This window comes from Heterocephalus glaber, unplaced genomic scaffold, assembly GCF_053883595.1.
Source record: "Heterocephalus glaber isolate CG9 unplaced genomic scaffold, H.glaber_assembly_v1.0 deba00001452, whole genome shotgun sequence".
NCBI lineage: Eukaryota > Metazoa > Chordata > Mammalia > Rodentia > Bathyergidae > Heterocephalus > Heterocephalus glaber.
Genome location: NW_028258302.1, coordinates 4,569,580 through 4,595,324, shown reverse-complemented (window position 1 = coordinate 4,595,324; position 25,745 = coordinate 4,569,580). Strand labels below are relative to the sequence as shown.

The 25,745-nt window shown below is 41.6% G+C and overlaps 1 protein-coding gene across 37 annotated transcripts in view; it reads left to right on the top strand.

Annotated features, from left to right (window-relative positions):
- The window catches only part of Macf1 (microtubule actin crosslinking factor 1), a 354,064-nt gene extending 328,803 nt beyond the window's left edge, over positions 1 to 25,261 (top strand). For 23 of the 37 annotated variants that reach the window (XM_087215006.1, XM_087215007.1, XM_087215005.1 and 20 more), the window contains 12 exons: positions 787 to 907; positions 1,640 to 1,803; positions 3,183 to 3,345; positions 4,559 to 4,713; positions 5,345 to 5,419; positions 6,586 to 6,603; positions 9,614 to 9,731; positions 10,513 to 10,581; positions 18,825 to 19,036; positions 19,677 to 19,787; positions 22,966 to 23,095; positions 23,815 to 25,261. In XM_087215006.1, the coding sequence (XP_087071132.1) occupies positions 787 to 907; positions 1,640 to 1,803; positions 3,183 to 3,345; positions 4,559 to 4,713; positions 5,345 to 5,419; positions 6,586 to 6,603; positions 9,614 to 9,731; positions 10,513 to 10,581; positions 18,825 to 19,036; positions 19,677 to 19,787; positions 22,966 to 23,095; positions 23,815 to 24,071 (1,593 nt within the window). In that variant the 3' untranslated portion in view covers positions 24,072 to 25,261. The remainder of the gene's footprint in view (positions 1 to 786; positions 908 to 1,639; positions 1,804 to 3,182; positions 3,346 to 4,558; positions 4,714 to 5,344; positions 5,420 to 6,585; positions 6,604 to 9,613; positions 9,732 to 10,512; positions 10,582 to 18,824; positions 19,037 to 19,676; positions 19,788 to 22,965; positions 23,096 to 23,814) is intronic. The other 14 variants (XM_087215013.1, XM_087215015.1, XM_087215014.1 and 11 more) reach the window with 6 other exon arrangements.
- Positions 25,262 to 25,745: the final 484 nt, after the last annotated feature.

The window sequence follows — 25,745 nt, the reverse complement described above, 5'->3', positions numbered from 1 at the left end:
AACATGTAATATACTTAATGTACATAACTAACAAAACTTCCCTTTTAAGATTTGTTTATTATAACATAAAAAGAAGGCAACATAAAGCTAGTTGGATATTTGACCTTGTTTTTGTGAAACTGATGTGTCAGGCTGATTTGATGTAAGTGATTGCAGTTCTTCATGAGTTCTCAAGTTGCTCATCAGAAATTTCTTACCTAATTTTACTCTTCATGTACTTCATCCTTGAAAATAGTTGTTCACAAATGTACTGACTGTGTAACGGGCGAAGGAGGCAGTGTTAGCACCACACTGCGCCCTTCCCTGCAGTGTTGTTTTGTTTCCTATGTACTCTGCAGTCCAGCACCAAGCAATTAAGTCATAAAAAATCTTGGTTAAGAATTACATAATGTTAAACGTTTATGGTCTTGTGAGGCATCCCTTGAGACCTCTCTGGGATTAGCACTCTGAGTCTTTGGTTTTTATCACTGAGCTGTGAGTTCCTTGAAATTAGAGGCCATGTCTTCCTTCTTCAGGTCTTTAGTCCTAATAAAGTTTCTTGCTCAATTAAATTTCTTTTTCTTTTTTTGGTACTGGGGATCGAACTCAGGACCTTGGGCTTGCGAAGCTGGTGCCAGAACTACTGAGCTAAATCCTCGGCCCCAAAATTAAATTTCTTAAAAGTAATGAGAGTATGCAAGGGAATCCGTCACTTCTGTAGTATGTCATGGGCTTGGCCTTTAGTAGTAAGGAGTTGCCTGTGTGCAAAAGAAAACTCAACTCTTTCCCATTTTTTGTACTTAACAGACATTTATGGAAGAGATGACACGAAAACAACCTGATGTGGACCGGGTCACCAAGACATACAAAAGGAAGAATGTAGAACCTACCCATGCTCCTTTCATCGAGAAGTCTCGCGGTGGTAGCAGTATGTTTCTAGCCCACTAATTAGCATGTTTCTGCTAGTTGAAGATGAACATTTTCCAAAATTCTATAAAAATAATAACTTTTTGATTTTCATATTGGATTTGAACCAAAATCTTTTTTTTTTTTTTTTTTTTTTTTTGAAACACGGTCTCACTTAGTTCAGGCTGGCTTTGAACTTACTGTGTAGTCCAGGCTGGGCTCAAACTCAGGGTAATCCTCCTGCCTCAGCCTCTTAAGTGCTGGTATTACAGGTGTACACCACCGCACCCAGCTTCCAAATCTCTTTTGAAACTCGCTTTTCTTACACTAGATTACTGTTTGTTGAATTAGTATGAAATTTTGAGGTAGTGGAGCCTGTTCTTTCAGCAGTGGTCTTTTCAGTGTTTTGGTCATCAGTGCTATTTACATTTGCTTTGCACTGATTTAATTATAGCACAAATAAGTTCCTGTATTACCCACTGCTTTTTCATTGAGTTGATATCTCCCCAGTTCATTAAGGTAGAATAGAATTGGTGGGCGATACATAGGAGACAGGTAAACACTTGTTGGCTGGGAGGAGGGTCAAGTGTTGGTGTTAGTACACCTCCATGCCTCATTTTGCCAAGTCCTGCATTTCTTTTCTCAGTTACTGACTGGATAGCATTATAAAGATCTGAGTTCATGCACATAGTTGTTTCTCTCTGTGGAAGGACAAAACCAGCTTTTCTAATCTTGTGATTATTTTTCTTTTTAGGGAAGCCTTTGAGTCAGCCCACACCTCCTCCCATGCCAATTCTTTCACAGTCTGAAGCGAAAAACCCACGGATCAACCAGCTCTCTGCCCGCTGGCAGCAGGTGTGGTTGTTAGCACTGGAGCGCCAGCGGAAGCTGAACGATGCCTTGGATCGACTGGAGGAGGTAATGTTCCAATAAGTGACCTTCGAGGAATATTTTTTTTCCTAATCAAAACATAGCCCTTCTGAGTCCCTCTTACTGTGACCATGTACCTCCACCTGCTTCTCCAGAAGTAGAGTCAGACCTGTGCTGAGCCAGTACCCATTCTTCAAGCTCCTGAATGAGAAAAGACACATTCCTAGGAAAACCACTCACAACAGAGGAGGCTGTGGGATTTGATTGTAGAAAACAAGAAACCAGGCAGTCTATACGAGGGCTGGGCCGCTGCCCTGATCGCCTTCCGCATCTTGCTTTAGTCAGGAATCAGGAACATAACTTTGAAAAGTTTTCTCCACATGTGTAGCTTTTCACAGAACTAACCATTATTGAACCCTTTATATAAAGATACAGATAATGCTACACAGTTATGAAATAAGAGTCATTTGTTACAATCTTATTATCTTCACTAGGTCACAGAAATCAAGTCTATTTCGAATTATCATTACCCCATATAAAAAAATATAATACTGCATTTCCTAGTTTTTAAAACAAGCCTCTAATATCTTTTGTATTTTTTTATTTGTGCCTGTCAAAGCAGCTATACCCGGAAGTGAGTGTTCTGCGTTTTTTGTTGTTATTTCCATAGGTCAATTGAGTTTTAAGCATATTTGGTTCTGATGCCTTTTTCTCCCATTCCTTCCAATTTTGGAATTTGAAAGACCAGTGGGAAAACTGCTACACACTATTAAGTCATTCTGAATGTGAACTGCTAATGGAATCCAAGTAGCTGAAAATCACCCTGCCCACTATCTAGGCCTGCTGTTTTCTATGAAGGCCAAACATTTAACGTAGACATCAAGTGGGCAGTTTGTTCCCTCTGGTGCCATTCAAAGATACATGCTTGGGTACAGGGTTTGGTTCCTATTCTTTCAATCTAGCTCTAATTTTCTCAAGTCTCAGAAAATGGTGGGAAACATGAGCCTTCTGATGTGGCCCTGTGTGTGATTTATAGTACCTTTCAAAGCAACCTGTAAGTGGTCCTAAAACCTCTCCTCTGGGATGGAATCCATTTCCTTACATCTAAGAGGATGGTTCTTGACAAAGCCCAAAGGGAAAGCAAGCCTGGCTCCACCCATTCTTGTTCTGCGTGCTCCGTATTTTCTGAGGTAGTTTTTTAGTTACTGTTTCTCCTGCTGCTGCATTATACAGCAGCTCATGTAAGCAACCATGGTTTAAGTGAAGGAGCCAGATTTTGCCTTCACAGAAGAGACACATGTAGATATGCTGATGCTGCCCTTCTTGAAGGCCTGCATGGCTTCACTGAATGAAAGTTTTGGTGTGCCCTGGGCAGCTTGGAAGATCCAAAACAATAGATCGTTTTGACACTTCTGATTTCTGTCTAGTTGAAGGAATTTGCCAACTTTGACTTTGATGTATGGAGGAAAAAGTACATGCGTTGGATGAATCACAAGAAGTCCCGGGTGATGGATTTCTTCCGGCGCATTGACAAGGACCAAGATGGGAAGATAACACGTCAGGAGTTTATTGATGGCATTTTAGCATCCAGTGAGTCCATTTGCAATTCCAAACACAAGTCACACCTGAATTTCTTGCGCTTACTTTGTAGAAGTTGTGATATTCTACAAGATAATCTTCTGAAGTAAAAGCTATAGTATTGAGGAAGAAGTAATGTAAACCATGTATTAAAAGTGGTCTAGCATTTTGGTGAAGAGAAGACCCATTTCACTAGGAATAAAAAAAGTCTTCATAGATACATTGGGGCAAGCAAAACACATTTGAGGTATGGCTAAGAAGTAATCTTTTATGAACAATGAGCATCTAAATAACATTTAAAAAATAATTTTTTCATGAAAGCAGTTTCTGTCATCTCTGCAACAGCTCACACGGTGTTAGCAGAACATGTAGGTGAAGCATAATGTTAAATGACTTGCTAAGATCACAGAACATTTCTTGAGCTATGCAGTCACACACCATAGTCACAGATAGCCTATTTGCAGAGGTAAAATTTGAGCTGAGCTCTAAATGATGAAAATGATTCAACCCATATGAAGATTTATGGGAGGAGTAAGAGATAAAAGGAACAGCGCTTGTGTGGCGATGACTCTGACGTGTTCTAGCAATGGAAACGTTAGCGTGGTTGGAGTGTTGTGGCCAAGGAGGACATTGGAAGCGGGGGCAGCAGCCAGTTCATGCAGGGCCTTGTGGGAGAGTTCAGAACCATCTGTTTTCAGCTGAGAAATAGTGTGATCCAATTTTTGTTTTAATAAATCACTCTGAGTACCATAAATACTCACACTGCCCTGTGGAAAGAAATTTGTCAAGAATCTAAGGCAGTAATCTAAACATAGAAGAAAAAAACAACTTATCCTATTAATTCCAGAGGCTCACTGCTCTGAAATAGTGACTAATCTAAACATCTAAGGATAGTGGAGTAGATAAGTAAATTCTTAAGACGAGTTGTAATATTTTATGCCTTTTGGTATATCTAAAATATTGCTTTTATTTTCTTAATTGCACAGTGGGTAGGGGAATCTCTAAGCAAATATATCAGAATCTTAACAGTAACTACCCCCTGGTTGCTACATTTTTGAGTGATTTTTATCTTTATAATTTGAATCTCTTAGAGTTTTTTTAAGTGAACATATACTATTTTTCAAAAAAATCAAAGTACAATTTATTTTTTGTGTTAAATATTTATATAACTCCTCACCAACCACTAAGCCACCTTAATGTTTCAAACCATGGTTCCTTTCTCCAGAGTTCCCTACCACCAAGTTAGAGATGACCGCAGTGGCTGACATTTTTGACCGGGATGGCGATGGCTATATTGACTACTATGAATTTGTGGCTGCTCTCCATCCCAATAAGGATGCTTACCGACCCACAACCGATGCAGATAAAATTGAGGATGAGGTATGGGGAATAACTATTTTGAGTGTATTTTTTTGACTATCAAGTTTATACTGTCTTGAATTTGTTTGGGTGCAGTTACTATTATCATCCCTTCTACTTGCCTTGGGGAGGTGATTATTTGGAGTTTTGTTTTGGGACCAACTGCTGATGGAGCCCCAGAGGATCCCTGGCTGCTGAGCTGTAGCTCAGTCTAGGTGGATTGCTCCATAGTCATGTCCTGTGGTGCTCTGAACTCTCCAGAGAACCTTTCCAGGGAATTGTGCTCATCTTGGTTCACAGGTAGCATATCACTTCGGATGGACTAATTTTAGTCCTGACCACCCACTCTACCTCAGAATTGAGGGACAGGGTGTTCAAAAGTAGCACGTAAGGGGTGCAGTGTGCCAGACATGATGATTCATGCCTGTATCTCAGCACTCTGGGAGCCTGAGGCAGGAGGATCACAGATTTCAGTTCTGCCTAGGCTAGGGATATAACTCTTAGTGCAGAGACCCTGAGTTCAAACCCCACTACCACAGCATTGAAGAATGAATGAGATTTCTGTTTACGTTTTAAAAAATTTTTTTGTTCTCTGACTAGGCAGTCTTCCTCTGCCATTTATAATTTTGTTGTTGTTGTTCACAACCAATAGGTCACAAGACAAGTGGCTCAGTGCAAGTGTGCAAAAAGATTTCAGGTGGAGCAGATCGGAGAGAATAAATACAGGGTAAGGAAAAGAAGAACCATTCCCCTGTGGTGGTTGTTTCCTCAGATATAGCCCTTACGAGTGAAAGCAGCTTGGCACAAAGCAGACTGGATGATCCCACTTTCTCGCTCCTGGCGCTTGACTGCCAGTGTCCATGGACTTGAGATGTGGTCACCCTTGAGCCCTCATCTCTAGATATCAAATGTTGGGTGTCTGTTGGGCTAAGCTTATTTTGTGCCCTACATAGTTCTGTCTGAAAAATTGCCATGCCCAGTAGACTGTATCTTGTTCTTGACAAGATAGGAGACATGAGCCTTAATGGGGATGAAGTTATCTATGGAGACAATCATATCTATCTAACAACTGATGATTCATCCCACAGAGCTGATTATCCTGAGCTGGAGTTGCTCCCAGGCTCGGAGATGGTTGTAGGGACGGCATCAAGGCCTCAGCAAATACTGTGCCTGCTCTCAGTTGGGCTACAGATGAGACCTACATCCTCTAGGCAGCCACTTTCCCTTAACCTGAAATGCTTGGTGTGGCTGTAACTGACAGTGAACTGTACTTGCATTTGAGCTTCTTTGAGAACCAGAATCAGGAATGTAGAAAGGATTAAAAAAACAGGGTTGGGCCAGGAATTTAGCTAAGTGGTTCCGTTGCCTGCCTTGCAAGCGCAAGGACCCGAGTCCCTGGTACCAAAAAAAAAAAAAAAAACAGGGCTGCTAAAATATATTCACTAGCTTGCTAGGAGTCCTAAGAAAAATCTATGATTGGCAAGGAGATTAGACTGAAACACAGGAATGTCCAGGTTCCTTTGGCATCTCCAAATGTCCTCAGAGTGTGCCAGATCCACACCAGGCTGCTGTCAGCTGAGAAGTGCTGGGCGTCTCTGCCTGGAACCCAATCCAGAGCATGTCGTTAGTGCCGACTAATCCTGTGCTTGCCTGGTAGGTTTTATTTTCTTGTCTGTTTAGTTACCTGTGAGAAAAATGAGCTAACAAGAGCAACACAGAGTGGAAACTTAGGGTTGACTAATTTGTAAAATCATGTTCCTGACACAGGAGCTCAGTAAGAATACAGTCTGTGTATTTAGAAGACTGGTAACATGATATAATTTTCATTCCTTAGAGTTAATTTGACAAAATGTTCTCTTTTTTCCCCCCATCCTTTACTCTTACTGTCTGTAGTTCTTCCTCGGCAATCAGGTACAGTGTGCCTTGCGATGTTCTCAGTGGGTATGGTCTGTGTAGCTGCCTGTTCTTTGCTGTGGGGAGAGGATGGTAATGTAAAGCATGCCTGGTCACCTCTGGTTGTCTTACCAAGTGGAGAAACTGCTAAAACAGCCCAGAATCACAAAGCTGTCACAACAGCTAAAGGATTTTTTTAAAAAGTAAAATTTTCTCATTTAAAATTAAATGGGAGGCCCAGGGTTGTAGCTCAACGGTGCAGCGCCTGCCTGGCAAGCACAAGGCCCTGAGTGCAATTCCTGGTACCAAAAGAAAAAAAAAGGTTAAAATTAGATTGGTTAAAGATGGTTATATTATGCTCCACTGAGTTATAAGTAATATGTCAGGGAAAATTGAGGCCATGGTATCAAATCCATTCCTCTTATAAAAAAGCCTAGTCTTGAACTTCTGTATTGGAAGATTAACAGCAGCACAGTTCTCATTTATATCCGTCTTTTGATAGTTAACACAAATTTTATAATGTGCACTAAGTTAAAAAGTTCTAGGGATACTTTAGTACTGTCAGTTTAGATACAACTTCAGCAAGTATGGTGGCCCACACCTATAATCCCAGCACTTTGAGAGGCTGAGGCAGGAGGAATATTGTGAGTTCAAGGCCAGCCTTGGCTACATAATGAGTTCAAGTCCAGCCTGAACTACAGCATGAGATTCTGTATTCAAACAAACAAACAAAAAATTTAATTAATATTTTTAGCTACTTCTACATATATTGTTTTTTATAATTAGAACGTACCTGAGAATTGTAGTATGGAAGTCATAGTTGACCATAGTCTAAAGCTTGCTGATTCTGGCCAGTCAGCCCAAATCTAATGGGATCAAATTAGACTTACATAAAAAATTGGATGCCTTGATTCCACTTGGTAACTCTAACCTTTCAGATCTTAATGAGAATCTTGGGTCTTGTGTCTTCAAATGTGGAAGGCACCTGCATGAGTAAAACCTGCCTCTCTGCTATGGAATTAGAAACACTAAGAGTTGAAGTTTTCAGGCACTGCAGTGATTACTAACCACAGTAATGTTCTGGGCCAGTGGGAAAATGGGATAGAAAAAAAATAAGATGAGAATAGTCAGATTTGCTTTAAGTAAATCACTGCAATAGAGTAGCCAGCAGCCCTGCTTTCTACTGAGCCTCTGGGTACTAGGGCCCCTCTGAAGGACTGCTGACACCTTCCACTGCCCTATTGCCCAGGAGAGATCCGATAAGTTCTAATGTTGCAAACAGAATTACGAAGTTCATTTTTTGTACGAAGCACCTGAGGCCTCAAAGATTGCATGCCACTATCACACAGCTAATGTCAAAGCCATGGCCAAAACCCCAGTCCCTATAGGAGGAGGAAGTAGTGATTAGTGGCCCCCAGGACTCTGGTTCTGAGTTCCCCGCCCCTCTCACAGCCCTGTTTTGTAGGTACCCATTTTTAGAGCTACTGTAACTACCGTACTACTTGTCACTTTAGCCTCAGTTTCCCCACCTACTCTGCCCTGTGCCTTAGGTCAGTCTTGCTTTCCCCAGTGCTCAGTAGAAGCAAGTTAGAATCTTTCAGGTAGAGCTTCTGTAGGATATTAAAGAGGTGAATGGAATATTAAACTGTAGGGCCTTATATTCTAAAGTTCTCAGCTTCCTTTTGTTGACTGTAGAGGGCATGCAGGTGCATATCCTTGTCTCTCTTCCCCTTTGCAGAGAAAACTCCACTGTGCTGGGGTCCCTGCTTCCCAAAACCAGCTCCCTCTGTGACAGGCGGCGCTGCCTTCCTGGTCCAGGGCATGTCTTTCCTCACAGCTCTAGATAGTACTGTGTCTAAGCCACCATCCTGTCACCAGAGTCACCTTATATAAAACTTCCAAGACTGAGACAAATTGGGAAGAGCTATTTATTTTCAAAGCAAATGCCTAGGGGGGGAAGGAACAAAGATATTTGTCTCTATGCCTGTATAATAGTACGTGAGCTTTGGGAATGTGTAGAATTACCACCAGTTTATTAATACTGAGGGAGGACAGTTATATGTCCTTAGACATCCTTTTCTCACTTTCAATTTTTCTACCTTTTTTCAGAGTTATGGTTCTCCTGTATAGCATTGAAAAACCTAATTAGGCAATTAAACAGTTTCTTCTCCACCTCCCAGGCACATTCTCTGAATTAAGCAAGTGTTTGATACTTGTTTGGGAATTTCAGTATGCTTTTCTTTCATTGTTTCTTACTTCATTTTGGGAAGAGGGCAATTTACACAGTAGGAAACTCCAAATGTTAATATAGCGCTGGGACGGAGGAATGTTAGGCAGAAACGAAAGGAAAAAATACAGATTGGAAGATATGTTTTAAGGTCCAGAATGATTATTGAAGACTATTTATAATCATTTTAGGAGATTAAAATGTTTATTTAAATACTATCTAAGCATTTGCTCAGCTAAAGAAACCTTTTCTGCTGATGCCATCACAATTAAGAGAATATTTAGGATTCACTTCTGAAAACCAGAAAAATCAAATTTCCTTCTAAGCTTGCAATTACGATGCTTTGCAGGGGCTTCCTTAAGGCTTGACATAGTATTTGCTGTTCTCCATTTAACTTTTGAGCACACTGTATTCAGAAGTTGGCATCCTCTTTTAGGAAAATAAATGAGCATAACAGAATGTGGGTGCTAATTTGGGCAGAATCTTTAAGAAAATCAAAGTGAGTGCACAATTTGCTTATCCTTCCCTCTCCTCATGACACAGGGGCAGAGGTGTGGCCATCAGGACTTAACTTTATCCCAGTGGAAAGTATTTCAAGACACTGGTCTGTTGCTTGATGTTTCTGCTTTTCTATTTGTTAACCCTTTTATAAAAATGTCCAAGTACAAAACAAAGAGTTTAAAATTCTGCCAAAACTATGGTGTTGTCGTTCCCATCTGAATACAGTCTGCCTGGGGGAAACAAAATATAGGTCTACTTGAGAGTGTTACTTATTAACTAAACTTTCCCTTGATTCTACAGTTTGGGGATTCTCAGCAGTTGCGGCTGGTCCGCATTCTGCGCAGCACAGTGATGGTCCGAGTTGGTGGAGGATGGATGGCCTTGGATGAATTTTTAGTGAAAAATGATCCCTGCCGAGGTAAAGAACTATCCTGAGTGTGAATTACATGGTGGGATGTTAGCTAGGCTCCCGCCTCTGATCCTTTGTGCTTTAGAAAGTATTGATGGTGGGTCTGTTTTTTGTTTTTTGTTGTCAAGCTGCTCAAGTGTTGATCCACTAGCACAGATCAAAACTTGGGGTGCCTGAGAAAAAAGACTGGAGAGGTTGATGCTGTTGGGGTGAACACAGAAATGAGAATAAAGATTTTATTGGTATGTAGCTGGGCATGGATCAGTTAGTATCGCCCAAATGTTTCAGTTTGGATTGTTACATTAATACCAGCCAAAACAGGGAGCCTGAGGTGGTCCTATGCATTCTTCTATCTCAACCTCATATCCCTTTGCCTGGAATTCCTGTGATTGAAACCTAGGGAGAGTTTTGGGGCCTTCCCATTCAGGGAAGGATTGGTGAGCTCCCTTAAGCAGAAGGGAGATTAAAGGACACCTACCAGCAGCCCGGACACTTTGAAGACAGATGGTCACCTCGGCAAGCCTGTGGAGTATCTTCCTGCTAACCATGAAAAGGCTAGCCCACCAGCCCAAAGGTGAAAGAAATCTGTCAGTGTAATATGAGCACCCAGGGGAGGATGACCAAATCCCACCTGCTAAATCCTGGTCAGCTATATCCTTTCCTCTTTCCTGTTAGCAGAGCTGCATGTGAGTGTACAGGAGGCTCCCCTGCTGTCTGCCAGTTTATTTTTCTTGATGAGTTTCTGCATTTCCGGCTCTGTCTTTGTTTGTTTATATATTTTTTATTCTAGTTCACCATCCTGGGAGTAAAATAAAGCGCTCTGATTCCAGCTCTTCGATTTCCAGTCAGTCTCCCATAGGTTGGCTTTTGTGCTTTGACCATCTTTCCCACATTCTAGTCCTTTGAGAATGGCTTTGCTTCCTAAACTGTAACAGCCTTGGCTCTGTGACATCTGCCGCCTTGGTGAATGCGAGAAATGGCAAAACCACCGTTTTGCCAACTAGGCTACATTGACAAGGCATGAAATACTCCTACTGAGACAGTATCTAAAGAATTTGTTCTGAATTTCTATTTAACACATGTTTCTATAGCTCTCTGTACCACACACTACTATAAGCATCTTACAAGTAATAACACATTTTTTTCTTATAACCACCCTATGACATATAGATACTCTCTGTTCATTCTACAAAATAGGAAATTGAGGCATAGACAGTTTAAATAACTTTCTCAGACACATCCAGCCAGTAATGGCAGAAACACGATTCTAATCTAGCCTGGCCCAGATTACAGCAGGTGCTCTTGACCACTATATCTTGGAGGCTCACATATCCCTTATTGTATGTATACTGGTGGTCCAGCCTGCATAGCTAAATTTATTCAGGCTTATTCCTAAGCCAAGTAGAAATAAATGTTTCCAGTATAATTACATAGCTTCTTTGGAAGTGGTTTATAGTCATACTCCAAAGCACTTAGAGAAGACAGTTAAAATTTACCATTCGTACATGAATTCAGATATGCCTATAAATTGTTCTTGCTATTTTAACTCATTCTGCATTTACCTCTAATAATCAGAGGAAAAACTAAGCAATGATAATTTCCACTAGAAGGTTTTTTTTAAATAGGTTAATTTTAGAAATACATTTTCTGATAAAAACTTAAACAGTTTCATCAGTTTTAGAAGAACTTATACCATAAACCAATGATTTTTATTTTAAAATCTTTTTTCATTATTTTAAATGAAAGGATCAAAATCCCCAGCCCTAAAATGTGTCATTTTAACTTTAACTAAGTAAAAACATTATTCCTTTACAGATCTATTAATAAGGTCGTCTTTTTCCTGTCACGTATAATTGGACTAAACAAAAGATACATTGCATGTAGCATTTTGGAGTCCTCCGGTGCCTGTTTATTTGCTGCCTGCTCTATTCACAGCATTGTGCTACTGACCAAGGAGAATACTGCTTTGCCTTATCCTAATCTCACTGTCTAGAATTGGAACCCCAAGGAAATTTGGGAGGGTCGGGGAGTGGCTGTTTTCTGTGTACCATGATAGCCTTTTCAGCATTCCTTAGAACAAGCAAGGTAAGGCTGTCCTGCCTCTCTCCAGGAGCACCTACCCTCATGGAACCTAGTGATCACGGCCACCCAGTGACTGTGAAGGACAACACTCCCTGGAGTTTAGATGTCAGAGTTACTTCTAGTCAATAAAAAATAGGGCTAGGAAGTGAGCACCTAAAGATTGTAGTGAATGGTAGTGAGTTGTATGAATGTAAGTACCAAAAAGAGAAGTTACTTTGAAGCTATCTGTGATTCTCTAGGATTAATGTGGCTTCTGGAAGCACTGTGGTGAATCTTATTTATAGGTAGAGATACAGTTTTGGGGTTTTGTTTTTGTGGGGATATTTTTGTTGTTTTGTTTTTTTTGACACAGGGTCTCGCTACAGAGATCAGGCTGGCCTTGAAGTCACTATGTGGCTCTGACTGGCCTCAAAACCCGCCTGGCAATTTTATATTATTTATTCTGTATTTACTTGGGCCTCTGGACCATATAAAATGTTATACTGAGGATGGATGGTACAAAATTTGTGCCAAGGCTAAGTGTGGTGGTGCATGCCTCTAGTCCCAGCATTCAGGAGGCTGAGACAGGATTGCTGTGAGTTTGACGCCAGCCTGGGCTACATAGCCAGCCTGAATTACAGACCAACACTTTGTCTCAAAACACGTAAAAGATGGGCCGGGGATTTAGCTCAGTGGTTCCGGCACCTGCCTCGAAAGCTCGAAAGTGGAAGGTCCTGAGTTCGATCCCCAGTACCAAAAAAGAAAACACCTAAAAGACAATGGAAACAAAGCTTTTGTACATGAGGGAGGGGAATGGAGAAAAAAGAAGCAGCAAAATATATCATGTACTGGTACAAATTCCTTATGGTGAATGTTATCATTATGTATATCTAAAATGTACCAGTAAATGTTTTGCTTTAAAAAAAAAAGACAAAAATTGTGACAAGGATCTTAATTCCATTGTGCAACAAATGATAGTGGTATCATTTGTTGCCTGCTTTTACATAGCTGCTGAGAAAAGTGAAAGAACTTAATCCGTATGTTCCTTTAGCCAGATGTAAAAAGTAGAAATATTCTACTAGGTAGATTTGCCAGTTATACAACTTCTGGTACTGCCACAATCAGTTTAGTTTCTGAATGCATCTGTGACAAAGGAAATCATGAGTAGAAATAAAAACAGTGCTCCTGCCTTAAAAAAAATGGATATTCCTAGACCTAGAGAGAGTACCATATGTGTTTTTCTTTTACCTCCCCCAAATAAGTGAAGATCTAGAAATTTTTACTTATATAGATATAAAAGACACAATTTGACTTAGAACTGTTTCTTTTTGTTGTTTTTTGTTTTTTTTGGTAAAATACATGTTTAAAACTTGCCAGCTGTTAATCCCAGCACTGGGGAGGCTGAGGCAGGAGGATTACTACAAATTCAAGGCCAGCCTGAAATGCATAACAAGGCCCTGTGTCAAAAACAATTTATGATTTTAACTTTTTAAGTGTATGGTTAAGTCCATTCACACTGTACCACACAACTACTATAATGTTTTCATTTTGGGTCATCTCAATGGTAAAGCACTTGCCTAGCGTGCAAATAGGCCCAGGGTTTGATCCCCTGCACTAAAAATAATAATAATAATAACATCTATTAGGAATATTCTCCTTTACTAACTTTAGGAATATAATTTCCTGTGCAAGAGAATTGTTTTAAGCAATCTAAATACTAAAATATCTTTATTACTAAATTCATTTTCTAGTAAACTTAACTGGGATTTGACATTGGCTTCTAATTTGAGAAAAATGTTTACTTTTTGCCTTTGGAATTGCCACCCAAAACTAATTCACAGCTGCTAATTATTGAACTGTGTTTGTTGTCCCCACCCCTAGCATTTCTGGGCTTCTTCAGAGTAAAGGTATTAATTGCCTCTTTAACTCCTATTTTACTCTGAAGATCATTTGCTTTACATCTATTTCTGAAGAAATAGCTTTTATTTCTCCAAAATATGTGTGTAAAATATTCCTACCAAGAGTCATTTCCTTTCGTCTTCAATTATTTTCTTTTAAAATACAAATTCCCTTGGGAATTGTGGCATATTAAGCTATCCTTGGTCAGCAATGCCATAGGATAATCATTCTTTGTCCCCTTTCCTGAGAGGAGAGCACCCAAAATAGGATTTTAATATTGTGAACTTAAGGGTATAGGGTCTTAATAAAGAAGAGAGACGGGTGCCTAAAGACTGTATTATCTGCTCTTACCTGTAGCTTCTCCAGCCAGTGAAATACTCCCCTAGAGGTGACCATTGGCTAGAGATCCCCAGAGTAAACAGGGAATGTCTTGTGTTTGTTTCTTCATGACATGTAAGCACACACTGGGAACATGATGAACTGGATTTTCCCAGCATCCTGAAGCTGGGAGGCAAGCAAGGCACCCTTTGAGCCCTCATCCGCCGTCTAATGAGGCATCAGAGTGCCCCTGCTCCATGGTAGCTTCTGTGTCTCACGTAGGAGCTCAGCATAGGATCCTGTGATCAGATTAATTAAGTTAACCAGTCTGGGCTCAAACTCAACAATTGTCTTACCTCAGCCTTCCTCGTAACTAGGATTACAGGCATGTACTACCAGTCTTGGCTTCTATAGATCCTTGTCTCTGTGCTTTTAAATTGCTGTTTCTTTTATGTTCTATCTACAGTAGATCCTGGCATGCATGAACTTAACCTTGTGGTTTCAGTGATGAAACTCACAGGTTTGCATTGTGCTGGTGTGCCAGAGAGCAAGCTTTGCAGCTCCCTGAATCCTACACTTCAACAAGGCTTTGAGCTTCTGGTCTTAATCCCTAATGAAATAATGAGCACTTCTTAATGGAAGGCTTCATGTAGGTTGAGAGATTTGTCTCTTGAATTGTTTGAAAACCTACTCCTTTTTGGAGTCAATTTAGAGAAATAGAGGCCACTCCATTTCACAGGTATGTGTTAACCCCAACCACAAGCCATGTGGATGACAGTCCCTGTTGTGAAAAGCTCACAGCCTTCGGGTGAGACCATGAGTGAGCCAGGGGAAATGGATCTACTCATGCAAGCAGAGGGGGCATAAGGGCCAGGCGACCTGTTCAGCTGTGTAGTAGGCAGGGGACACTGGACAGGTGTGCAGAGGGCGTGGGATGTTCTCAGTCCAGGAAGCCACAGGTTCTGGCAAGCAGAAGCATTAGCAGCGGGACTGCAAGTAGTCCTACTTGACGATGGCAATGTGTATGAGGTTGGCAGCCAGATAAGACTGGTGAGGGTCAGCAGCGGGGACCAGGTGATGGACACCGGCCACCAAGTGCGGGGCACTTGATCCCACAGTGCCTGCCTGGTCCCCAGGAGGCAGCCCTCAGGAAAACAAGTCTTGTTCAGATGCATTTGGAGGATGCTGAGTTAAAGCTAAGTGTGTTTCTTCTAGTGCAGGGCTTCTCAGAGCAGACAGTGCTGGCTGCATTCAGGCTGTGCCAAGGGGCGGTGCAGAGGCCAGTGTTTACCAAAGCCCTCTCCTAAGAAACCTCAGAAAGCTCAGTCTGGGAGATTCTGCTTGAAGCAGTAAATTGGCTCCACACACACAGCTTTTATTTAGAAATTCACCCTGATTATTGAGTGTGGGGGGCCTGTGATGGGGAACAAGATGACAGGCTGGAAGCAGCTGCTGTCACCCAGCTGGAGGTGGGTGGAGGTGACACTTCATGAGCCACACAAGCATGAGGGGTGAGGAAAGACCCTAAAGTGTCAGGGGATGAGCTTCCACCAAGGGGAAAGGTCAAGAGGGAGAACAGGACTACAGAGAATGGCAAGGTTAAGGAGCAGGCAGGGAGGCAGGAGAATGAAGAGAGCAGGTGTTCTGAGAGCCAAGGTAGAAGAGTGTTTAAAAAGGAAGACCAGTTAGCAGTTCCCTGCATTAGTTACAAGAGCAGAGATGCTTTTACCTATCAAATTTTCCGACTTATGTGTGTGTGGTAATGGGGATGGAACTCGGCCTCACAGGTGCAGATTGTCACACTTTTACCAGCCACCCCCTTAGTAATACAGAGGACTGACCAAGGGGAAGTTGATTGAATGTACTATATGTAACATTTTGGAGATCACCTGGTATGTGTCAACCTTGATATGTAGTTTATACATGAATTTACATGTTTTTACCCTGAATGTGCATCCTTTTCCTCAGCAGATCTGCTTGTAGACATTTATCCTAAGGAAATACCATAATATGTGCAAGGATGTGTCCTATAAGTTATTAGGGCATTGAATATATTTTAATAATTATAAACAAACTTAATGTAACACTGCTGGGCACAGTGGCACACACCTGTAATCCCAGCACTCGGGAGGCTGAAGCAGGAGGATCACCTCAAGTTTGAGGCCAGCCTGGGCTACATAATGAGTGTGAAGTCAGCCTGAACTGCATACCAAGACCCTGTCTCAAAAAAAAAAAAAAAGAATCCAACATTGGACTGGTTAAATAAATTGGTATCCACATGATGAAATTATACTTCACAGCTAGTTGAAATTTCATATGAGATGTATACAGACTGAGGCGACATTTCTGACATTTTTGTAATGAAAATACATACACCATTATGCTAAGGAATAGAGGCACATCAGCATTTTGAAGGTGATGTCCCCTGGATTTTGAGATCCAGCAGCTTTTGTTCTGTTTATACTTTCCTGTACATTGAAACCTTTCTGTAATTTAAAAATGCCCCCATTTGATAGTGTTCAGTGTCCTTTGGCAGCAGTTTCCCTGAGTAGTGGGGATGGAGGTGAGCAGGGATGGCAAATATAGGTGATGCTGCAGGGTGACTGGGAACAGCTTGGGGTGACCTCATCCTGTGGGTGGCTCCATTCTGTTGTTTGTAAGGAGGGGTGCTAGTGACAGTCAAGGCCAGTATTGTATGAGATAGCATTTGTAAAACTGAACAGTGCATGGAGAACATAATGTTACTGTTATTACAGATAGCCCTCTCTGCTTTTTGCTGCTGTTGCTGTTTTGAGACAGAGTTTCACTGTGTTGCCCTGGGATAGTTTTATACTCTTGAGCTCAAACAGCCCTCCTGCCTCACCCTTCCATGTAGCTGGCTCAGACATGCACCACCAGGCCAGACCAGCAGCCCTTTTGAAAACATTTACAATATCATTACCATACCTAAGTTGCCATTTCAGTCTTCCTCTTGTGTCCTCTGTTGTTTCATTTTCTGGAAGTTTGCTCGGGAATGAACTATCACATGTTTACTAAAGATTCAGGCCACACACTTGAAATTTGTTATGGCGTAGAACCACATACAGTTCTTTTGGGGTGTCCGTATTCTCAGTTGATTAATAATTTCCCTTCAGTGCTCCTCAGTGCTTGCTGCACATTTACCATTGCTGGGCACTTCAGCATCAGAAGATGAGTAAGTGTAGGTCAGTCATGCTCCCATAGTACCTAGTGGTATGCTGCCTGACTGAAATTTCAAAGTGCTAAAGGAAACTGTTTGAGAATGAAAGTCTGCTAATGTGTGTAGATACAGAGAAAAGACCTGAAGTCTGGAAAACGGATGAGTAGAGAACTAGTAGCCAGGGAATGAACCTTGAAAGGCATGTTTTGTTGCCACCTGAGGAGGAAGGAAACACTGCATCATGATGGAAGGACACAGTTTGAGTGCTTCAGGGACCATTAAGTCATAGACCAATGAGGCAAGCTGGCCCCCTTAGAGACCCACTGGCCTGGTCACCTCTAGTGAGCCTGGCCTCTGACTGGGAAGTTTTGGTATCTCAGAGCTTTTAACATGTTCATGATGGGGTCACAATCCATGTCTTGATATTGAGTGGCTCTGAACCACCAGAGGTAAATGCATGACTGTCCCATAAGATGACATGGGACAGTCCCTTTGGGTGGTGCAGGCCACCTGATGGGACAGTCATTCATATAACACTGGTGGTTCAAGCCAGCAGAACATGTTAACCTGATACTTTGATATATCAGCATGTAATATGTTGAGGAGAAAATAATTTGTTTCTCATGGCTCCTTTTCCCCAGGGTTCCACAGCAGTCCCATGTTTAGCTATGTCTAGTTCTAGTGCTTTCCCAAAGTGAAAAGTCTAGGGTGGATGAACTGGTAAAAAATTATTGTAGGATTTTATCTTTCAGTGAGAAATAATGGAAGGACATATTCCAAAAGGATTGGTTTTTTTTTTTTTCATTAGTATTGTCTTTCTCATTTAATAATTATAATGGCTATACTTGAAATCTTCTGACTGAGTCCACATTTTAATTTCTGGTCTTACAGCTCTAGCAAGGTATGAGTCAGAACCTGTGAGCATTCATACTGGTTCCAGGGTCTTCCACCTGGATGTTCCTTTCCTACTTGCATTTGCCTCTTAAGCTTTTTACTGCTTTTAGTTTTTGACTTAACAATTTCTCACTGGAAAATTTTGTGCATGGTCTTGATCTCTTTCTCTCTCTCTCCCCACATGTTTACTTCTTAATAATTCTGTTCTCATCATTTTACTGTCCTGAGTTATTGGAGCCCTTTCTTTAGGATTGTTATTGCCTGGATTCAAACAGAAGAGTCTAGACAATGTTGATTTGACTAATGTGATTTTCTCCACTATTTCATTACCACATACTCTGCAAAAAGTTGAGCAAAAAGTACACATGTCCTATGAGAGAGAAAAGAGGGAGTTTTGGTTGATGTCAGAGGCTTGTGGACTATTGCATCTGCTTCACCTTGACCAGCTACAGTATGCTTATCCCAGAGGACAGTGGCAGAGCAAGACCATGACAACAGAACAGGATGGTACTTTGTACACAAAGACTTGTTTATTACAGCAAGCCAGGGTCTTTCTAGTCAGTATGTCTGCTGGGGATTAGAATTATGGCAACACTGTTAAGTCATGAATTTATCTTTATTTTTGAAGAAACAGATGGTACAAAGCCTATAATGTAGTTAACTGTTATCTGGGGTCAAGCAGCAATATGACCATCAGAGATACATTTTTAAGATTAACTGACTTTATACATGTGTCTTTATTCCCATTTTAGCACGAGGTAGAACTAACATTGAACTTAGAGAGAAGTTCATCCTACCAGAGGGAGCATCCCAGGGAATGACCCCTTTCCGATCACGGGGTCGAAGATCCAAACCATCTTCCCGGGCAGCTTCTCCCACCCGCTCCAGCTCAAGTGCTAGTCAAAGTAACCACAGTTGTACATCCATGCCCTCTTCACCAGCCACCCCAGCCAGCGGGACAAAGGTATGTGCTGACGCCCCTTGTCACCTCCTTCTCCATTGCCATCTTAGCAGGCGTTCGCTGTTCATGGTAACCTCTGAGAGACTAGGGAGAAGAGGAGCCATAGAAACATACTGTACAGACCAACTGCACCTCCTAGACCAGAATGCCCAGCCCTGGCAGTACACAGATACACAGCCTAAGATGATTATAAAGAACATTTATTAAAATATGCATTCAGGGCTGGGAATTTAGCTCAGTGGTTTCGCTGCCTGCTGCGCAAGCGCAAGGACCTGAGTTCGATCCCCGGTACCAAAAAAAAAAAATTTGCATTCAGGCTGGTTACATTGGGTACACTTCTTTCTCTTATTCCCAGTTTGAGTGTGAGCCTATCCAGTCACTAATTTTGGAAATCCAGGCACTGTCTGTGCAGCTGTTACTAACTTTGGAGATAAATTTACTATTACAGTGGGTTATAAATGAAAAATGTTGTTGCCTTTCTATCTAATCCCTCTTGTTCCGTTGGACTGATGTGCATTTTATTTTGTTTTCTGTTTCTTTAAAATTTAGTGTCTTCCGTTTATTTTTTTCTGTTCCCAATTTGCTCCCTTTCTGTTCCACTTTAAATTGTTCCTGTCCTTCCCTTTGGATTTCTGTTTCACAGACTTCACTTCAGTTCTCTCGCTGTTATGACAAACCTTGGTTGGTAAACAGTAAAGCGGGCACCCCTGTCAGGGACAGCCATTGTCCTGACCTCCAGCTGCCCAGCCCCGAGGTAGAGTATGGCTTTGCTGAGTGGCGACACAGTCAGGATGAGACCCTCGCTTACAGCAAGACCCTGCCCTGCTCTTCTTCCTGACATAAGCCCATCTGTCTTCTGTCTTTGGTGCTTGCTGGCACAGCTGATTTGCCAGTCTAGTGTTTTCATGGGTTTCTAACTCGGGGTCACTGAAATTGGAGATCAATAAGAGAGGCCTAAAACTTTTAACAACTTTATAACAGTCTTTAGCATTTCATTTATTCAGCACGGTAAATAATGATTATTCCTGATGATTTATTTATTTATTAATATTGTTTATAATCAAGCCTCTTGGACTCTCCAAATGTCAGATACCCAGATGAGTTATGAACTCTTGAAATTCAACTATGGCGTATGTTCACCAATGTTGTATATCTTTGCTTAGAACAAGAGTGGTAGGTGCCACCTACCCTGAGACACCTCCCCAGGGTGGCTGGTACTGCCACACTGGTCCAAAGCATGGGTGCTGTCTACTTCAGCCAAGCGCAGTATCAGTGGCCACTGCTGAGGCTCAGATTTTAGGTTCCAAATACCTTGCCCTAGGCATGTGGGTTTCTGTCACCTTCATTTGAACACCCATGTCAGCAAATGAGCATTTTAAGTGGAGCCATTAAAATGCCTAAACACTTGGAAAACAGTGTTTCAGAAGTAAAACATGGACCAGCACAGCTTGCCTGATAGCAGTATAATTTGCGTTCTACCTCCTACGGGGAAGCATTGGGTTCTTGCGCCTCAAAGCACAGAACTTTCATCAGGCAAAGTTTCAGCCAGAGAACTGAGGAGGCACAAGAAGCCAGTGGCTGTGAATGAACTGCTGCTTTGGGGTCCATCTCACTCCCAGCTAAAAACTCCAGTTCAGAAATCTTCCTGGTTTAGAACATGATCCCGGGACCCACTGCCACTAAAATCTTGACTCAAGGTGCTGATTTTGCATTTCTTCTTCCATAGTGGCTCCAGTCTTATGAAAATCTTAAGACTTCTAAAATTTTAAATGTTTAATTTCTGAAGTACAAATTCTCATACAGTTCCGATAGATGGCCTTGTTTTGTCTTTAAGTTGTAATGTTTGTTTCATTTTGAAGTTTCATCTTTATTTACTCATTGGTATCCTGTAGCCAGGCGAGTCCTGACTGGACACCCAGCCCAGGGTCTCTGGGCTGTGGATTCCCAGCAGCAGTGCTCAGGAATGATAGCTTCTGAAACTGGGGTGCCTCTTGGGCCAGGAGAGCTCGTGCTTGAGTTGTTAATTACTTCCTGTCGCTTTTGCTTTTTCATTATAAATTAAAGAAATGCAGCACACACAATGAGATGGGCTGCTTTACTCTTCTATCTGTATATACATCTTAAAGGTCCTGGAAAACTGTACACAACTGATTTTATGATGTGGCATGAATGATATTTAAAACAAATATTCTTCAAATATTCTTTCTTCTCCAAATTTAGTCTGCTTAAATATCTTTTTTTTTTTTCTTGATACCGGGGATCAAACTCAGGACCTTGTGCTTGCAAGGCAGGCGAGTTGCCCCTGAGCTAAATCCCCAGCCCTAAATATCTTTTTTTAGAAAATCATATAGGAAATGTAGCTCCTACTGGTAGCAGTAATAATATAAAACGCTTCCAGATTTGGAAATGCCTCTACAAATCATTTATTCATTCAACAAAGATTTATTGAGCCCCTCTTCTGTGCTAGATAATTTTAGGTGCTAAAGATATATAAGCGCATAAAACAAAGTCCTTGCTTTTATAAAGTTGACACTGTAGTGCAAGGGAAAGAGGCAGTGAGCAAGTATGCCATACATGAGGCAGAGGTAAATGCTATGCCCCCTCCCCCCCAAAAAAAGCATCAGGGGGCCGGGGATTTAGCTCAGTGGTTTAGCCGCCTGCTGCGCAAGCCCAAGGACCCCAAGGACCTGAGTTTTATCCCCAGTACCAAAAAAAAAAAAAAAAAAAACCATCAGGGAGCCAGGCTAGGCAACTTAAGAACTTAGCAAGATCCCATCTCAAAATGTAAAAAAGAGCTTTTGGTGTAGCTCAGTGTAAAGGCCCTGGGTTCAAGTCCCAGTACTGGGGTGGGAGTTGTTAAAAAGGCAGAGGAAGAAATTAGAAAGGTGCAAGCTATATGGAGTAGTGAGGCAAAACCTCTGAAAAGGTCATCCTTTCAGAAACTAGGGCTGCTGAAGGAAGTGAGGGAGGGAGCCACACATATTGCTGGGGAAGAACAGCAAGGTGGTCAAGACCAGAGACCTCCCTGTGCCTTTGGACAAACATCAAGGAAGCCATTGTGCCCAGGGTAGGCTAAACAACAAGGACTGCAAAAGAAATGAAGTAGGAGAGTCCAGATTCCTGAGAGAGAAGCAGAGACACAGCCTGGTTCATTCAGACTGGACCAGTCCAATCCCCAGGCCCAGGTACAAACCCAGGTCTCATGGCTACATGTTCAAGGGCATGTTCCTGACACCACAGTCCCACTTCCAGTGCCTCTCGTCATCTATTTGAGCCACAAGTCAAGTAATTTTATCTGCATTTTACCAATTCTGGAGGAAATGGACTAACAAGAGGCCTTCACTAAAGTTATTATACCTACTTACTGATAAAAGTTGGAGTAATACTTGAATCTATCAGTATTTCAAATTTCTACCCCCAAAACATTGATTCATATGATTATTTGGATCTTTTTCTTTATTCATTTACCATGTTTCATTATAATTATACTAATCTTACTATCTGGAGATTTTTTTTTTTCCATTTCTGTCAGGTCTACAGTCCTCCGCTCTACCAGCTGAGCTGTTGAAGGGTGCACTTTTTTTCCATTTCTAGTAGAAATTTGTCAGAATAAAATTTTGAAATTTTAAATTGGAATTTAACGTCTTTATTTTGAAAATCATCAAAATCCACGACCTAGGGCCAGAGATTTAGCTCAGTGATGCTGTACCTGCCTTGTAAGCACAAGGTCCTGAGCTCAATCCCCAGTACCGGGGGGGGGAAAAAATCCATGACCTAGGACACTGAGAAAATAGGTATTTGTTTTCCTGGACTTTTAAATTTGCTTTTCAAATGAGCGGATATAAAGAGGCTTTTAAGTAGACCTTTTAAAATTAAATATCTATCAAAGATTTCATCAAGTAAATATGACCTTTTAATTTTTTTTTTTAAAGATAATTCCATCAACAGGCAGCAAGTTGAAACGACCAACACCAACTTTCCATTCTAGCCGAACATCCCTTGCTGGTGATACCAGCAATAGTTCTTCCCCAGCCTCCACAGGTGCCAAAACTAATCGAGCAGGTAAGTCCCATGAAGTCTGCATTGGGTCGAGGGGCAAGGGGAGGAGCCAGTAATGAAAACAGCACTCAGTGCGATGCCTGAAGAGACCTGCGGTTCAAGAGACCTTTGCTGCTTCTCCTATCGCTACAACCGGCTCTAGCTTTGCCTTTTGAGAGCAGGTGCTTTGATACATAAAGCTAGGCCACCTGTCCTTGGCATCACAGTTAAAAAGTATGAAAGTAAGAAGGGCCAGAGTTGGGCAGGCAGTTTGCTAGGATTTCTTATGGCTGGTGGTGAACTCAGAAAGTAATGGAAAGATTCCGTCTTCTTACCACCTACATTAGGTGCTTTGGCATCTCTCCCGGCTGTGTTTCCCTTCCTTTGTCTCCATTCTCCACCTGCTCGCATATTACCTACTCACCTGCTCATCCACTGGTGCTGGGGCGATTGTGCAGCCCCACCTGACTGCTTTGGGGGCTTGGAACATCACAGTGCTGCTGACTGAATCTGCTTTCCACTCTGAGAAGCAAGTTTCTCAAGCAGACTCGCAGGCCAGGAAAGGCTCAGTGACTGATGGGTGGATGTGGAAACCAGGGTTCAGAAAAGCTGTGATTTGCCCAAGGGGACACAGCAAATTGGGTAGTGTTAGGATCAGCATCCTGAACTCTAGTCACTTCTGCTGCCCCCATATTGTCTCTGTTATAATCTATTATATCATCTGCTCTTTTCTTGAATTGCAGACCCTAAAAAGTCAGCCAGTCGCCCTGGAAGCCGGGCTGGGAGTAGAGCCGGGAGTCGTGCCAGCAGCCGGCGAGGAAGTGATGCCTCTGACTTTGACCTTTTAGAGACGCAGTCGGCCTGTTCAGACACCTCAGAGAGCAGCGCTGCTGGTGGCCAGGGCAGCTCCAGGAGAGGGCTAACCAAACCTTCCAAAATCCCAACCATGTCTAAGAAGACCACCACTGCCTCCCCCAGGACTCCAGGTCCCAAGCGATAACACTGTACAAGCACCCCATGCCACTACCCACTTTGAATCCTGCTCCATACATTGGATGTATATTTATTCTGAATGGGAGAGGTTATATTGTTAAAAGTGTAAAAGAATTAATTGTGTTATGAAGCTGCCTTATTTTTTTTTCTTTTTGTAAGTTACTATTTCCATGTGAATATTTATGTAGATAAAATTTGCCTCCTGGTAACCCTGTCATAGATGGGGCCCAGAAATGAAATATTTGAGGAAAACAAATGAAAAGGTCAAAATGCGAATATGTATTAAAAAAAGAAAAGCCTCTAAATAGGGTTTCTGTGTGGTGCAGGGTTGTAAACCTGCTTTATCTTTTAGGATTATGCCTAAATTCATCTTCTTTATAAACTTGACTTGCTGTCTCAGCAAGATAAATTATATTAAAAAAACAAATAAGAATCCTGCAGTGTTTAAGGAACTCTTTTTGTAAATCACAGACACCTCAATTAGCAAGAACGGAGGGGGGAAGGCACTCAGTTGTGTTTCCATTGTTTTAATGTTGTGTGATTTTAGCCGAAGAGAGGGAACCTCATCTAGGTAGCATTTACACACAGTACAGCAAAGGAGTTCATTGCAATGCTGTCTTGGAATACTGTCTCAGTACTGGGTGTGTGAAGGACACATAGCTACTAGAATTCAGGGGTAAATGTAACTGTTCAGAAAATGTCAGAACATTGGGGTTTTAAACTGATTTGTATCTATCCAGCCTTGCCACCAGTAGCTCCTGTGCTCACCAGGCCCCAGACCTTTGGTGAGGGAGACTCCTTGGTGGCGTTGTGGATTACAAATTTGTTTATCTGCATTTTTGCTATTTATTTAAATGGTCCATCAACTTCCCACAGAGGAACGAATTCCACAAGCCTATTCTGAAAATGTGGACCTAAGACAAATACTCGCTCATCCTTGAATGGCGCTCACCAGCACACTTGTTCACCAGTCCTGTTTGCTTCCGTCTTTTTTGTGCGTAATAAAGTCGACTGACCCAGTGACCACAAAGGGGCTGTCTGGGGCTCCTGTTTTTTAGCTGCTGTTTCTCTTCAGCTCCGACCATGTTGCTGTGTGATTATCTCAATTGGTTTTAATTGAGGCAGAAACTGAAGCTCTACCAATGAACTGTTTAAAACAAGACACACTTTTATATTAAAATTGCTTGCAGTAACAAATGTTTTTGTAATTCCTGATTTTCTTCTCAACTCTTACCTAATATTTAAATGTCATCCAGGGTCTGATGGGGTTGTAGGTATTCAGACACACCATGCAAATCAAGCTATTACGGATAAATTATAGAGCTCATGGATTGTTAAAAAAAAATTTTAGGGCTGGGGATTTAGCTCAGTGGTTTCGCTGCCTGCTGTGCAGGCACAAGGACCCAAGTTTAATCCCCGGTACCAAAAAAAAAAAAAAAAAATTTATCCTTATTTATTTCACAAGGCAGCAAACATATTGTTAACACAAATATGTGGAGTATCTGTTCTACTTACATAATTAAACACTAGCCTGTAAGATGTTTATATTAGAAATCACAAAATCCTGGGGTTTGAGAGATTGGGACCAGTTTCTCAGTATGCTGAAATTTGTTTAAATGATAAAATTTCGGAGGTGAAAAGCAAAACGGCTCATCCTGTTACCACACAAAAGCCTTGTTGA